This window comes from Musa acuminata, chromosome BXJ2-4 (assembly GCF_036884655.1).
Source record: "Musa acuminata AAA Group cultivar baxijiao chromosome BXJ2-4, Cavendish_Baxijiao_AAA, whole genome shotgun sequence".
Classification (NCBI taxonomy): domain Eukaryota; kingdom Viridiplantae; phylum Streptophyta; class Magnoliopsida; order Zingiberales; family Musaceae; genus Musa; species Musa acuminata.
In genome coordinates this window covers 42,481,651-42,498,028 of record NC_088341.1, presented here as the reverse complement: position 1 = coordinate 42,498,028, position 16,378 = coordinate 42,481,651, and the positions used below count along the sequence as shown (strand labels likewise).

Genomic DNA, 16,378 nt, shown 5'->3' with positions numbered 1-16,378 from the left:
AATAAAAATCTATATGTTAGGATATTGCACAAACAAGATCATTGTTATTGGTAGCATTGCCATCTCTCATCCTCGCATAGAATTCAAAGAGTCTCAAGTTTTATATCCGTTGTTTTCCTGAGATTTTGGAGATATTTAATGGGAGTATCCAGCCCACAAGCAACCCATCACAGCAACATAGATTTGGGTGGACCATTTAATGGACGATTGAACGGGGCCAAGCCACCGTTCGGTCGAGCCTACGGCCCATCGCCATTCCCGAAACACCCTCCCATCGTTTACGCCATCAGGTAAAAGATCGTTCGGGGGCGAAGTGCCTTGTCTACCCTCGCAACTCATCAGCTTTCGCCTCGGTTTCCCTTCCCGTCGTCTAAAGAAAAGAAAGGAAAAGCGCAAAGGAAACAAGCTAAGGGGAAGAATTCTTCGGCGTCGCACCGGGGTCCTTCACCCTCCGCTTGCCTCCGAACCCTGGCTAGTCCCGGTAAGTCTCGTTCTTTAACCCTAGTCCGCTTTTGCTTGCGATCGAGGGAGTGCTAACAGTCATGCCAGAACGCGGCCGCATTGTCAAGATTCTTGAAATACTTGAGGGTCTGAGGCCGGACACTTGGTTTCGGCTTGAACGAGTCGTCTTTTTCTTTGATTTGTTGTTGCCGTTGAGATGTTTCTGTTTAGGACTGTTGATGCTTGTGTTTCTGTGATGAACAAAATTAGGTTTACGCTTGTTGGTTTGGAATCGTAATGGTTTATGCGATTCTTTTTGTATTATGTTTTTCTGGAAGGTATTAAAAAGAAAAAAAAATCACTTTTGAACTGTTTATTATTTGTTTCATGTTTCATCCCTTTCGTGATCAGAAGACCTGCCCTAAAAGGACTGGGAATCAGGTCTGTTACTGTTTCAACAAGAAAGCAGAGACATTTCTAGGTCATATGAAATTTTCCTGCGCTATTTTGTTAGATTCTGATTTCAGTAAGATGAACTCTACCCTTCTTAATAGTGAGCATTTAATTTGACGAGGACTTGAATTTTACTCATCTATATTAGTTCCTTGCATTCCAGAGTTAATGGTCGACCAAATTGTTCTCCACATGCTTGGTATTCATACAACTTGTTAGCCAACAAAAAAAGAATCAGCTATTTAGCAATTGATTTTCGATTATGTTAGTAATTACTGAAATCTTACAAGCCTTAGTATCCGTTAAGTTCAAGTGATTCAGTCTCAGACAAGTGAAACAAGGTTATGCTGCCCCCTGCCATGAGTCTTCCCTTCACATAATTCCTAGTTCATTGCCTTTTATGGTTGATTTTTAATGATAGAGTACAATTTGTTTACTGTAGCACCCACACCCTCAAATGCAGAAGCTTGGTAAGCATAGGCTTTTATTTCTAATTTATCTCCTTAATGGTTATAGCACTCAACCATGTGGGGTGATGAGATTTTATCTTGACCAAGGTTTCTTGGTTCACTCATCTGATTTATTCTACCCATTATTGAGTTTGTTATTAGCCAAGATATTGTTTCCTTATTCATTAGAGTCATCAACAAGGAAAGCTGCTAATTTATTGCTTAATTGTCCTTTTCATATGTGTTAGTGAAAATGTATTACATTTCTATGCTATTTACTTGATTTATTTGTAATGCAGTAACCTATTTAGGCAAGTTAGATCTCTCACTTCGAGTAATTTGTGGTATTTTTGTAGTGAAAATTGCTAATGTGATTACTGTTTGGTTTACTTCGATTTTCTAGTTTGGTTTACTGTTTTTCCTAATGTGATTACTCACAAGTTAATTTGTCTGTGAACGGTGTCTTGAGTTAATTTGTCTGCGCTTAGTGTTTTGAGTTAAGATGTTTCTAGTGTGGTTTACTGTTTTCCCTAATGTGATTACTCACAAGTTACACTTGCCTAATTTAGTCGATCTCTTTCTAATCCATCTAGCTTAATGTTTTGTTTTTTTGTGATGCAGTCTTCCGTTATTTGAGTGCAAGACATGTGGTCAGTAGGATTGCCGTCTGCTATCAAATTTATGTCAATTTATCTGGTAGTGTCTGATATTGAGATTTACACAGGAAATAAGCATGAATCAATGGAAAGGGGTTTGATGCTATAGGCAGGGAAATTCAAAAGAAAGAGTAAAGATGGCTGAGCATATAAACAAAGAAAGAAAACCGATGGATGTGGAAGTGGTAGTGTTAGAAGAAGAAAATGAGGTAGAGTGCATAGACAACAAACACAAAGAAAAAGATGACCATGTACACCTGAAAGAGAATGGAAAAGGAGACCTTCATATTGTGAAACATAACAAAGATGAGGGTGACATTGGACCAAAGGAGTGCAGTGGATCGGGGGTAGAAGTAAAGGTGGAGGAGAAAGTCAATAATGATGAAGATCTGGCAAGTGACTCTTTTGAAATGCTTGTTGATGATTCGGATAATGAGCAATCATCAGCATCTGATTATGATGACAAAGCAAAGAATGAGGTGATTTGTGACACCTTTTGACATCTTTATTTAAATTACTTCATTGTTTATTTACATTTTGTCTTAAACAAAGTTGAGAGTTGAGACTTCATTTGTGATTGGTTCATGCAATAGAAAGTTACATTTGATCCCTTTATTATTTTACATGCTTTTGATATGAAATTGTGTAGGTGTTTTTGTCTCATAGTCTTTGTCAAAAGTTCTGCTGAAAAAAGTTGTCATTTTATATGACGACGAAATAACAACTTGATGACAAGTTGGAAATTACTCTGATTTATTTAATGCAGGAACCTATAGTTGCAAGAATTGAGATTATGAATGGTTTGAAGCTCTTTCAAGTCTTGTGTGACTTTAGTATATTAAAGGCTGAATTTAACTGGTCATACAAGGAGATCATCCTAACCCATTTCCAGTTGCATGAGGAATGCTGGTTTTTTTTTTTCTACTTGAAGGTGGTGTTGGGAGGAGAGGAGGAGAACAGAAGAAATAAAGGAGGATGGTAGCTTCCAGCTCCTGTCCCTTCCCATTTTTTTCTCTAGATTTTTTCTCCCTCTTTTATTATCCGAAGTGGTAATGGTGATATATATCTGATTGTGTGTGTTCATAATATTAGATTTGACTGGTGGTCGGAACTGATGCAGCCGTTTTCACTGATGTAATGTTGCATTCCTTGAAAGTCTGTAGTTTCTACTTTCTACTGATGTAATGTTGATTTGGTTGCATTTTGTATCTAAGAATTGTGAAGCAGCAATTTTTACGTCATTGGTTTAGATGTGATGATCAGTCTTACCTGATTCAGAGCAAATAGATTTGACAGCAATATGATATATGTTGGACATAAAAGATGCATAAAAAAACCTAAATGCAGAGCAAGAATAAAAGGAAGATAGGAAGAGTTAAAAAATAATTCTATATGGGGATATAAGTAGGAAGAGAACTTGGTTGCACTTTTTGTGCATTAATCTTTTCCATGCATATTGCTAGTGCAGCAGTTTTTTCCAAATTCCGATCATCTCTTAACAACATAGCTGATTGAATATCATACTTCATAGTCTTCTGGTTACTCTTGAAATAAGATATGTTTGCAAATTAATCTCAGTAATATGAAACTTGGACCTTTTAGCATTCTTTGTTTCACTAGGTCATGATGACATCAACCAAAATTCAACAGAAAAATAATTGTTAATTGAAGGACCAATTTTTTCGATGCCTAAGTCTGAAATTACTTCAGCCACCTCTTAGTATTTTTTTTCCTAGGAATAACTAAGATAAATTTGAGTTGGTTCTTACAATTTGTAACTAAGCATACCTTTATAGCAAGTCGATGGCAGACATGAAAGAAAATGTTAGCCGGTCAATCAAAATTCAACAGAAAAATAAATATTACTCGAAGGACCAATTTTTTCTGTGCCTCAAAGTCTGAAATTACTTCAGCCACCTCCTAATATTGTTTTCCTAGGATAACTGAAATAAATTTTAGTTGGTTCTTACAATATGTAACTAAGCATACCTGTATAGCAAGTTGATGGCAGACATGAAAGAAAATGCTAGCTGATTGATCATGTATGTCTCAACCATGGTCTTAATTACTTAAATTAGAAGACAAATGTAGATGGCAAGATGCTGCGAGCAAGGATTTTGTTGAGGTCAGAGTCTTGGCCGTCAGTCCAACATTAGAAACTACCATGTTTTTGGTGAATGTGTTGCAATGGTGAAAAATCTGAAAAAAGAGAGAAAAATAATTTTACAATTACAAGCAATTTAAACTTTAAACATAAGGCATGTTGGTATTTAGTTCTAATGCCTTTCACCTTGTTTTTAGGCTAAGAAGCAGCGTTAGAAGTAGAACTGAATTAAAAGTCGGTGTGATGTGTCTTGGGCGGAAGGTGTTATGGCTGTATTGTCCAGCTGGAGAAGAGATTAGGTGGGTGTTTGTTGTTGTCTTGTTTGATAGTTCAGTCTACCCGAGTGTTACTGATAGAAACAAGCATGCCACTCATTCCTACTATTAAACCCTTGAGGCTTTTTGTGGGTCAGACTGGTGTTTTAACTTATAAGTGAGCTGACTGGACTGGAGACAAAATTTTGTAGCTAGATAGCATTTGATAGTGTGTTCTCTTTTGTGATGTAATAGGAAGAGCCTTGTGTTTTTTGTTGAACTAGATTGTGTTTCTTGTCTGTTTGATGGAGAGCATTCTTATTGTGGCCTTATTATGACTTGGGGTACATGCATTTGCAGGACATGAAGGGATGCCTTTGCTCTTGCCATATTAGAATGACCTCACTTTGTTTATTTACTAATGATGATTTAGTTGTTGCATATTGTGACCATAGTTGAAGTAAGCAACATTTATTGACAACGAATTAGTTCAATCCGAAACTTGAGATAAAGAATGTAGGCTAAAAAACTGATTCGCTGATGATTGTTAATTAAGTTGAAGTTCCAATATCATAAGGGGCTGGTACCAATCTATGTCATGTTTTCATTAGGAATTTAAGTCCAAGTGGCTAGGTGGTACACTTTTAAACTGGAAGAGTTTAGGTGACTTGTGAATAGAGACATAAGTTGTCAGTAACTGTTGGCTTGTTGGAAAAAATTAGAGCTTATGTGGTTCACACGGGAACATTAGGGGTTGCACACATGAGAATATAATGGTATTGACTTTTAGCTTTATCAACCTGAAGATCAAGAAATGGTTCCTTGTTATCAAAGAAAGGTAGATTTGGTTGCCACCTACATGGTTATTTGTTTGAATTTGGCCAGTGACATGATTTTTGTTAAAAAAGAAGTATATTCAAGTTTAAGCTAATTTGGGAACTTCATTATATGTACTTGTATAAAGCATTGATGGAAGATATAATAGACCTCAGATTTACAGAAAAATAGTCTTTGATGAGTATATTTATTTTAGTATTAATTCCTTCAATTTGGATATTACTAGCTATGCTCGTAATTCTATCCAAGTAACTAAAACAATTATTAGTCTTGTGGTCATAGAATCACAAATTTGTTTGATCTTCACCTTGAAAAATTTAGTTTAGTACTATCATATCTTTGGGACTTTATGATTTTGTTGTTGTTGTTATTGCTATACCATTATATCTTGGTGGGCAAGCTTTGACGTCACAGATTGCTTGCTTCTTTATGACCTGAGTGTCAAGGATTTGATATGTGGAAGCTTGATATATGGAAGCAGCCTCCTTGCTGGTATGAGCATAAGCATTCTTCTTCCCTAGACCTTGTGTTGGTGGGAATCCTGTGCAGCATGCTAACTTTTTCTTACTTATGTATCTTATTGTCAAATAATCACATAATACCTCCTTGAAGTGATAGGAGCATGAAATGTTGTAAAAAGCAACTAACTTCTGAACCTCTATTATTTAACTTCTTATTAGTTATTGTTTTGGACATATACTTTCTTCACAAATTACAGTTGTTTCTTATATTGTATCATTCTCCGAGAGCATGACCTTTTTTTTTGTTTATGAGTGAATTAAATGGATTCTTGTTGGGAATTGATTTCTCGGTTTGTGGTGCTAGCCCAATCTTGATTGGCTAGATGGATTTGAATCGGCTTATGCTGAAAACATGATAATGAGTGTTCGAATTGGGTTAATAGTAACTAGTCTTACACACGAGTTACACATTAATCGTATTACAATAGGAATTATTGAAAGTTGAGGAAAAATGCTTAGATTATGCACTTATCGAGTTGGACTGTTGATCTACCTTCCATTGATATCGATAAAATATTTTATTCTTCTTATTAGCTATGTGTTAGGATTTGAGTGTTGGACAATTAAGAAACAATATATATATATATATGTATGTATATATATGTATGTATATATATGTATGTATATATATAATTTGTGTTGTTGAGATGAGAATGTTGAGATGAATGTATAGAGTTAATATGAACGATAGAAAAAGAAATACTTTTGTTCATGAACAACTAGGTATCATTTCGATAGAGGATAAAATGAGATAAAAGTATTTAAGATAGTATGAGTATGTGCTTAGGAGACCTTTGGATGCGGTAGTCAGAAAGTCAGAGAAGGTGGAACTTTGGATGCGGTAGTCAGAAAGTCAGAGAAGGTGGAATGATTAATATTAGTGGTATGAGAAGAGGCAGAGGAAGACCTAAAAAGACCTTAATAGAAACTATACATAAAGATATAAATACTCTAAACTTAACTAAACATATGACTTTTTACATATCATTGTGGCAAAAGATCTACGTAGCCGATCCCAAATAGTTGGGACTTATGATTTCTTTGTTGTTGTCTTATTAGCTGCTATGTTCCAGCTATTAGTGTATTACTATTTTAATCAATCTGAAGCTTGTATTTAATTAGTTAGCTACATTGTTGTGACTTTGTTTTTTTGTTTATTGTGCCAATTAGTTGCTGAGATGGTATTGGAAAGGTTGCCCTAGAATTAATTCATAATTTTCTTTGACAAGGTGATGATTTGACTAATCGTTGTGTTTACATTTCTCAGGTGAGGATTCTCTTTTATGAATGCTATTTTCTCGTGTATTTCTTTTGTACAAGTAATTAGGCGATGAAAGTGCTTAATCAGGCACCTTTAACTGATGCGGAAGTTGAAGAACTTGTTGCTGAGTTTCTTGAAATTGAGAGCAAGGTATGTTTTGTTTGCATCATATACTTGAGTTTTTTTTCCTTTTTTTCTTTATCTTGTTGGTGCCAGTTATGTGTTGTTTAATGCTTCTCTTAGGCAGCTGAGGCACAAGAATCACTTGAACAAGAATCACTTGCCCAAGTGGAACGTGAAGTAAGATCTGAGCTTGCTGAGAGTCTCCATGGGGATGCGGTATTTCTCATTTTAGTTTCTTTATTGGGCAGTATTGTGTGTGTTCTCTCACATGCTTATGATTTTTTAAATGTTTTTCCTCCTCATAGTTGGAATTAGCTGTATCAAATGAAATGAAAGTACTCGTAGAAGAATGGGAGGATGTTCTTGATAATTTAGAGACTCAGAGTGCTCTACTATTGGTAAGTTTTCCCTAATATATCGATAGTTGATTAAAAAGAAAATTGACATAAACTCTTAAATAATGCTGAAAAAAAAATGTTATTGATTTCATGGTTTCCCTTATCGGTTCGTGCTAGTGTATCGACTAACTATCGGTATGGTACATACCAAGCTGTATTGCGTTGTACCGAGCATTCTGACTGATGTACCACTCATACTAGTTCCCTATTGAACTGGTATGTATTGCTTGTACCGAGTAGTATACCGTGGTACGACGACCTTGATTGATTTATTATAGGGTGTTTGCTTGGTAGATACTCTATGTTTCAATTTTTTTGAAAAAAATTGAAGAATTTCATCTTTGTGAAAAATCAAAGTTTCCACTATTTCTTTGACCATGGTTAATATTCCTATACCTCTCTTGTGATTTGTTAACTTGTTTTTGAGGTTGAATATGTGGTTTTTTGCTTTTTATTGCTATGTATAAACTGATGAATCTTTTCTAGATAATTGTTTTTGAGCAAATCTTATTGGACCATGTATCTGACTGAAGTGTTTATTCCAATGACGTACAGTTGCTGGTTTTGGCTGTAACTACCACCTATCTAATGTGTTAAGCAATCTTGATTTTGTTTCGTGCTTTAATATTTGAGGTTTATAAGTAGTTATGTGCGTAATGATAATTCATACATATATATATCTCTGGTGAAAGAACAAACTGTTGAATCTTTTCTAGATAATTGTTTTTGAGTAATTCTTGTTGGACCATGTATCTGACTAAAGCATTCAGTATGATGATGTAGAGGTGTTGGCTTTTGCTGTGACTACTACCTATGTAATGTCTTAAGCAATCTTGGTTTCATTTCCTGCTTCTAGTTTTTTAAAAAGTTATTAAGTAATCATGCACATAATGACAATTCATACATATATATGTCTTTGGTCAGAGCAAGGATTGCAATTTTGTACCAAGGTATTATACTGATCCCTGGATGGACCGGTATTGAGCGGTAATGGTGTACCGAAGGAGAAGAGTTACGAAGAAGAGGAGGTGGTGGAGGAAGAGGAGGGAGGAGGGAAAAGAGGCAATGGAGGAAGAGGAGGAAGAAGGAAGAAGAGGAGACGATTGAGGTAGAGGAAGCAAGAATAGGTGGATGAGGAGGAGGAGGGAGGAATGATGAGGGAGAGGAAGAAGAGAAGGCTGTGGAGGACGAGGAGAAGAGGAGGAAGTATACCCGAGGTCAGCAGCCCATGGTGAGCGGTAGGCGACACATGTACAGAGAGAAGGGGTCATGGGCTCTGCACGTATAGAGAAGAGACATGAGCCTTAGTTTATGTGGTTTTAAAGGGTTCTTTTTTTTATAAAAAAAAGGTCAGACTGAACTACCCGAAATGGGGGCTGTCCATGTTTCTGTTTCGGCTCAGGCCGGTAAATACAGATGGATACATACTGACCCGGACAAAATTGATTTCCTTAGGTGAAAGAACTTTCACTTCTGTTATTTCATGGATAATGTTATTGAATATGAAGGCTATATTTGAGCTAAGAATCTAATCTCTCTCTCAAAGACATGCATAATTTTTAAGCTGACTTTTTGTCTTTGCAAAGTTAAAACTGTATATAAACCCTGATGTTTAGATCTTCCTTTTCATAAACTGGAGAGGGATATATGTGTGTGGATATAGATTTTCAAAGAGATGGATGCAATTTTATTCTTCTGAGGAAGGTACACTCGTCGTATTCGAACATAGCAGCCACATACATGTAGTTGCTCTTTTCAGTGGTTGTCTAATTTGGTTCAATGCAGCGAAAAGTGTGCTCAAGATTATCTGGTTAGAAGTTGTTTAGAACAAGTGACACGAAGTTAGATAAGATGTTGGAGATAAATTAATTTGATTGCTATAAAATTAAAATCAAATGATACTATATGAAATTATGTGAGAGACTGCATTAGATGAATTATATTTTCTGGTGAATGACCTTTAATTATGATTACTATTTTTGAGACACTTCAAAGTTTTGGAAGAGTAAGAAAATGTAAAAATTGCTTTAGTGCTTTTGGAGGGAGTAAATGAATGTTGACCTTGATAATATAACTTGAAAAAACAAGCTATTTCGACTACTAGGTCCTGGTATAAGAATTTTGGACTGTTGTGAAGTTCTTACCGTCTACAGCATTTTGCAATGCTTTATTGAAACCTGCTAGAGTTTATAACTTCAGTTTAAGCACTAGACAATTGTGGTGGATGAGGTTGAGTTGGCTATGATTTGGAGTGAGAAGTCTCTCCAATTGTCTTTTTAGTTGAAAACCTCCTCTCCTTACATCACAGTTCTTTACACCAACTGTGGGGTCCAACCTGCTTCTTCAAATATGAACTGTCTTATCAGAATTCACATGATAATTGTAGATGATCATGATTTATGGGAAAACCATGACAGAGGTTGATGATTCTGCAACTTCATTGATGGATGACACTTATGCTATTGGTAACTGATAAAAAAGACAATATTGCCTCTACCAATCAGTTTTTATATTGTTATGAAATGGTAGGTCACTTGTCACACTTGTTAGGTTTTAGTGTGTTCAAATCAGAACTTGCGGCTACTTTTCACAATATTGCCTCTACCAATCAGTTTTTATATTGATATGAAATGGTAGGTCACTTGTCACAATTGCTAGGTTTTAGTGTATCCAAATCAGAACTTGCGGCTCCTTTTCACACATGAATTAGAATGTAGTTCTTGAAACACTGCTTTTTTCTCAGGTCGCTCGGCTCTGGAAGGAAAAACAATTTTTTTGTTTTAGTTTCATAGTATTAATTGTCATACTAGTGTTTTCCCTCTAATTCTTATTAGTGAATTAGCTTTGTTGTTAATGATTTTGTTCTGCAAAATCTGAAGCATTTTAATTCTTTCAGATATAGTGCATTTAACAAAATTAGTTTGAAAATAGAATAATCCATTAGATCATGGATGATGCTGTTCCTTTTTGCTTCTTATTTGGTCATCCAATTGATAATGATTAGATCATAATGCAAATAATGCAAACGAATATGCAGTTTATGCTTTAAGTAAAACTATGTGCCAGCTTTGGAACATTTAATTGTTGGAATTTTGACTCGACAGTCGATCATTGTCATGTATCTGAAGCTAGGGGAGCAACATAATTGTTAGTTCTTTATAACATGCTCCTGTGACAGGAACAACTTGATGGAGCAGGAATTGAGCTCCCTAGTCTTTACAAATGGATAGAAAGTCAAGTTCCTGGTGGATGTCGTACCGAAGCTTGGAAAACAAGGGCTCACTGGGTGGGTTCTGTTGCAACTAGTGAACTTAACCAATCTGTTAAAGATGCTGAACAGTACCTTCAATCCTGTCACCCCGTAAGGAGGTAAGACTTGTTTTTACATGTGTTTTGCTGGTCGTTGGTTGTTCAATGTTTCTCATTCTCCTAGGAAACATGGTCGTCTGCATGAGAGCGGCTCTAGTGGCTATTTAGCCAAAAATCTTTCTGTCAAAGATGGTGACAATCTCATCAAAAATTCTGAAAAAGATTGGCAGATATTTGATGAGATTATTCATTCTGGTCGATTCTCAGACAGTAACTCATTTGGTAGCAATAACTGGGCGGCCGTTTACATGGCTAGTACTCCCCAACAAGCTGCAAATTTGGGTCTCCATTTGCCTGGAGTTAACGAGGTACAAAATCTGAGCTTTACCTAGCTGTCCAGGACAATGAATGCATAAACTTTTTTATCTATAGATGCATGTTTTGGAGAACTATTGGGTCATACTTAACATATCAGAGAATATATGTTTTCCCTTCTGTATTTATCAGATTAAGTAGGTGCCTCTTATTTAGAGGTTGGAAATAGTAAATAAGTAGAAGTGTTTTAAAATTGGCCTAGGCAGGAAGCAAATGAAAGGTGAAGCATAAAAGGATTAAAGGAGGTTTAACTAAAATAAATTTCACCACAGATTATAACCACCTTGTTGGTGGTTATATTGTGACTTTTAAGTTTCACTGTGTTGGTTGTTTTATGATTTTCCTGTTAAGTGCAATCAGCAATGTACTAGAAACATATCTCCTCTCTCTTCTCTTTGGGGTATGTGGAGGTGCTGAATCATCATCGTCAGTCAATAATTGCTGGTCAGCAACACATCCTTGCCAGGGAAATTTATAGACAAGGTAAATGGTTTCAACCCGACAAGCCCCCAGCTAGTAGTTGTCAACTTGTTGGTAGTTGGTAACTTTTGTCAATGGAACCTTTTAAGTTCTATTTTGAGGGTGCCATCCAGTTGCCGGGGAGGTTAACATGGTGTCATGGGCTGCTAGAACTGAAAAAAAGAAAAGAAAAAGAGAATTTAAAAGTTGGTGAGGAAGTTATTTGATTGAACATGAAATACATACCTGCGTTGCCAATGACTTTTATTTTCTGTTTTAGTGTCTTTTTCAACTCTTCATCCTCTAATTAGATGATGCTTTCCTTCCCTGTCAATTGCAACTCGATTAAAGCCCAAAGTCACTATCCAAAATCATGTCAGAAGCCTTTGCATTTTAAATTTTAAAACTTGAACAAACCAGTCAGTTTCTTGATCCATCTGTCCGGTCCAGTCCAAAGTCGCCTTAAAATAGGCTTTTGCATAAACTTACATGTGAAAAGTCTTCTTTCCTTGGTGAAATGAAATGTTTCTGTCGGGAAGGCACCTCTGGTTAAAGGCTAAATCCTTGTTCTGAAATTGGCAACTTGGCCGTAATTGGATTGGTGGTTCGTGGACCAGTGGCCACGATTAGTGGCCCATTCTGGTGGTTGATCATGTGGTTTAATGCTTCCATGCAAACAATTTTGCCCTCTTCAAATAATGCTGTGCCATATCGTTAGGAGAGTTTGACGCCTTTTTTTTTATCATTCTGCAATTAGATTTGCAAAGAACCATGCTTTGGTTTAATATAACCTTTTTTTTCACTTTGAAAACTTAATATCAATAAATTCTATTTTTATCTGCCTAGGTAGAGGAGATTGGTGAAATTGAAGGGAATTCTTTCTATGACGAGGCAACCCAAAATGAGAAAGAGATTGGATTGTCTGAGGAACAAAAGAGAAACTATAGAAAGGTTTGTCTTTTCAAAATGATAATATTAAGTTTTTATTATCTTGTCTTTTTCTTAAAATGCTTCAAATTAAAGTATTGAGCTAGTAAATATTATTCTATTTTACGAATGTTGAATCAAATTTTATTTTGTGTGGGATTTAACTCTTGTTGAGTAATTTTGCTATTGCTCAAAACTAAAAAGCAAGGATTGAAATATCGTATCGTACCGGAATTTCGAGATTTGTTCGGTACGATATGGTACCGTATACTGAGCGTTATACTGCTCAATATATATATATATATATATATATATATATATATATATATATATATATATATACACACACACACACACACACACATATATATATATATAAAGTAAATTTTTTTTTTGAGGACATCGCCAATATATATATTTATGTATAAAATATTATATATATATATATATTTATATATAAAAGTAAACAAAATAATGTGCGACATCGCCTTTCTTCTCCCCACGCGGGGCGACATCGCAGAAAAACGAGACGACGCCGCCAAGGTATTTTATATATATATATATATATATATATATATATATATATATATATATATATAAATGGTGCAGCAAATCTTGTAATGAGTCATTTGTGTTTGCTGAGACTCAATATTGTGCTCATAGGACAGACTACACAGATCAGGAAACCAGCCCATCGCAGGGTCTCCATTCCCTAACCGTCCTTCCAAATAACCTGACGAGTTTTCTTTGTGAGAATGTGATTGACCTTCGATATTTTAGTAACTCTCCATGTATGTATTAATTGGCATGACTTTTTTCTAGGAACAAGTGGTACAAGGTTTTTAATATTTTTTTGCTGTGTGATTCTTAGTTATTTTTCTGAAATTAAACAAAATTCTTTTGTTTGCAGGTGAGAGAGGAGGATGATGTGAAGATTACAAAGAAACTGCAGTGTCGTTTGAAACAGAGGAGAAAGAGGAAAAGAAAATATCAGGTTGAGTCTTTATATTGTTAGTGTTTTTGAGCCTTTATCTGATAACCCAATAAGTGGGTGTATACAGTATACATGAATTATCTGATAAGACTTCTTGCCAAAAATTTTCCCATCATGCAAAAACTTTCCTTGTGAAGCTGATCCTTTTGTGTAAACATGACTATGACATATCATGCAAGATTTAACCTGAGTTATAAATTATGCAGGAACTTGTTGAGAATGACGTATTGGATGGTGTGGCACAATTAAACGAGTCTCAGTTAATTTTTAGAGACCCAAGCTCATCTGGTGCTGATGTTGATCATCCTGTTGCTGTTGCTGAAGACTTGAAGCCTGAAATTCCTAACAAACCTAAGAATGAAATTCCAATTCAAAATGACACAATCAAGAGGTCATGTGAAAGCGAGGATGTTGAACTTGACAATAAAAGGCATCGGACAGTCATCATAGAGAGTGACGATGAAGTGCAAGTGATTGATGATAAGTCACCATCACATGATTTAATCAGAGATCAATGTTTGACAGCTCAAGTTAGAGAAGTTGTTGATGTTATAGATAGTGATGTCCTTTCTTCACCTACTCCAGCTAATAATGACAGCCTTATGGACATTCCTGAGAAGTTTCATTGTACTGCTTGTTCTGAAGTGCTGAAAGCTTCTGAAGTGCAAAGACATCCAACTCTGGAAGTTATTGTGTGTACAAAATGTAATCTTCTGATAGAAGAGAAAATGAGAATAGAGGTACTGATAGTGATTCCCGATTGAGCTATGCCACACATAATACTTCAATATTTTAATTTCTTATTTTGTGATAGAAAAAATTTCTGCATGCATGCATTTCAGGGTTAAGTACTTTTATAGAGGTCACACACAATTATTCTTAAAAAAGTTGACTTGATTTGCATTTTCTCTATGATAAAGAATTTACATTTTTTTTTGGTATGAAAATGAACTTTGTCATTTTGTTCTGTTGCAAGAAAATTTATGTACCTCAGATGCTTTAATGATTTAATATTTGATGTTTCTTGGTTGCAGGATCCTGATTTAGGTGTCTACTGCAGATGGTGTGGTAAGTGTGATGACCTAATAAGGTGTAAATCATGTAAGATGCTATTCTGTGCTATGTGTATAGCAAGAAATTTTGGTGAAACACGGTTTTTGGATGTTGAAACAAATGGTTGGGACTGCTGTTGCTGCTCACCAGTTCTGTTGCATCAGTTTATTTCAGAATGTGAAAAAGCTCTTAAGGGGTTCATGGTTTCTAGCTCAGAGAGTGAATCAGAGCTTTCAGATGGTCAAATGGTTGTCAGACTTGGGTAACATTAACAAACTTATTTATCTGGAAGTATAGTGATTTAGTACTTTCCTGCTATTAATTTTATTAAGTAGCTGCAATCTAAATATATTGTGTTGTGAGATATGCTATTTGTATTATATATGCCAATTCTTAGTTTCTTGGAGTTCTTGATTGATTAGAAATTGCAGAAGGCTGACAAAATAAATGAAATTATGTCAACCAACTAAGCAAATTTCTTCTACCTCTGCCCTACTTAGGTGGAAGAAGTTTCGGCTGTATGTGCTAGTCAAATTAACATGACAAGTCACATTAATTGTTGATATTAAACAAAGCTATTATGCAACTTTATTTTTTTTCTCTTGTTAGAAATTGAACATTTACTTAATCTATCGTAATTCTTTGTCTTTCAGCCACAAAAAAAGACGAAAGAAGAGGATTAGGAGAATTATAGATGATACAGAACTTGGTGAAGAAACCAGGAGAAAAATTGCAATGGAGAAGGTTTCTACTTATATGAACAAAATCTTCTTGAGAGGTCTCAAACAAGTTTAATCATAGCAACTACTATATCCTTTTTTGCAGGCTAGGCAGGAGCATCTTAAATCAATGCAAGCACAATCTGTTGGTAAATTTTGTAATACCAGAAGTAATGAAAGTGTAGGGGAAGTTTCATTGGATGATGCAATTGAAGGTTATATAGTCAATATTGCAAGGGAGAAGGATGAGGAGCCTGTGAGAATCCCACAGAGCATTTCTGCAAAGTTGAAGCCCCACCAGGTCTCTTTTCCTTTTCAAATGCATCTTTTTTAAAAAAATCTCTAATAGGATGTTGTCATTGGCTATGTCAATTCATTTTTCTAACTTCTCTATCTGAGGTTGTACTTCATGTTTTATCTTATCTTGTGGGTTTTTGTTCTTCATATGAACTATAAGATCCCAGAGATATTATCGTTGATTTTTCTTGGAAAATAATACCTCACATTTTTATATGTGAGTTTCAATATGCTAACACACACCAAACAATGCTATTCTCTACAACTTCTGAGTCCCCTAGCCGTCCATTTGTAATAGCTGATTGAGGTTAAAAAATGCCTTAGCATGATGCTTTTTTTATTTTTTCAATTTTATGAATTGCATGTTTGTCCATGTTGATATGATCTGTGATTGTTCTCCTACTAAGGCTTTAAAATAAATATATCTTTTGGTCATAGACTTAATTAAACTAAATCCTGACTGAATAAAAGTTAGTTGATAGATTGCTCATTTTTCATCATTTAAGGATCTTATTTTGCGTTGGAATTCGAGCAGGTACTTCACTATTGCATGTTGATTTGTGCATTTATGATGGATATAGAGTGACAAAATTCCCCATTTAACTTTTATGTATGTGCTCTCAGAGTCGATTGCCATTTTCAACTTTCAAGTAATTATTCTCTTTATTTGGGAATCGGTAAACATTTTCTCTTACAATATGGGCATTGAAAATTAGAGCTGTTTATGAACTATTTCATTTATGTTATA

The 16,378-nt window shown here is 35.2% G+C and overlaps 1 protein-coding gene across 6 annotated transcripts in view; it reads left to right on the top strand.

Moving 5' to 3' along the window:
- Positions 1 to 306: 306 nt before the first annotated feature.
- LOC135611006 (protein CHROMATIN REMODELING 20-like) overlaps positions 307 to 16,378 on the top strand; it is a 31,492-nt gene continuing 15,420 nt past the window's right edge. The window contains exons 1-14 of one of the 6 annotated variants that reach the window (XM_065106210.1): positions 307 to 481; positions 1,965 to 1,993; positions 2,068 to 2,478; positions 7,064 to 7,126; positions 7,220 to 7,315; positions 7,405 to 7,497; positions 10,676 to 10,866; positions 10,931 to 11,174; positions 12,487 to 12,591; positions 13,478 to 13,561; positions 13,768 to 14,301; positions 14,596 to 14,876; positions 15,268 to 15,358; positions 15,440 to 15,634. In XM_065106210.1, coding sequence (XP_064962282.1) covers positions 2,137 to 2,478; positions 7,064 to 7,126; positions 7,220 to 7,315; positions 7,405 to 7,497; positions 10,676 to 10,866; positions 10,931 to 11,174; positions 12,487 to 12,591; positions 13,478 to 13,561; positions 13,768 to 14,301; positions 14,596 to 14,876; positions 15,268 to 15,358; positions 15,440 to 15,634 — 2,319 coding nt within the window. In that variant the 5' untranslated portion in view covers positions 307 to 481; positions 1,965 to 1,993; positions 2,068 to 2,136. Of the gene's footprint in view, positions 482 to 1,964; positions 1,994 to 2,067; positions 2,479 to 3,058; positions 5,687 to 6,867; positions 7,127 to 7,219; positions 7,316 to 7,404; positions 7,498 to 10,675; positions 10,867 to 10,930; positions 11,175 to 12,486; positions 12,592 to 13,477; positions 13,562 to 13,767; positions 14,302 to 14,595; positions 14,877 to 15,267; positions 15,359 to 15,439; positions 15,635 to 16,378 lie in introns of those variants that run through there. The other 5 variants (XM_065106204.1, XM_065106206.1, XM_065106208.1 and 2 more) reach the window with 5 other exon arrangements.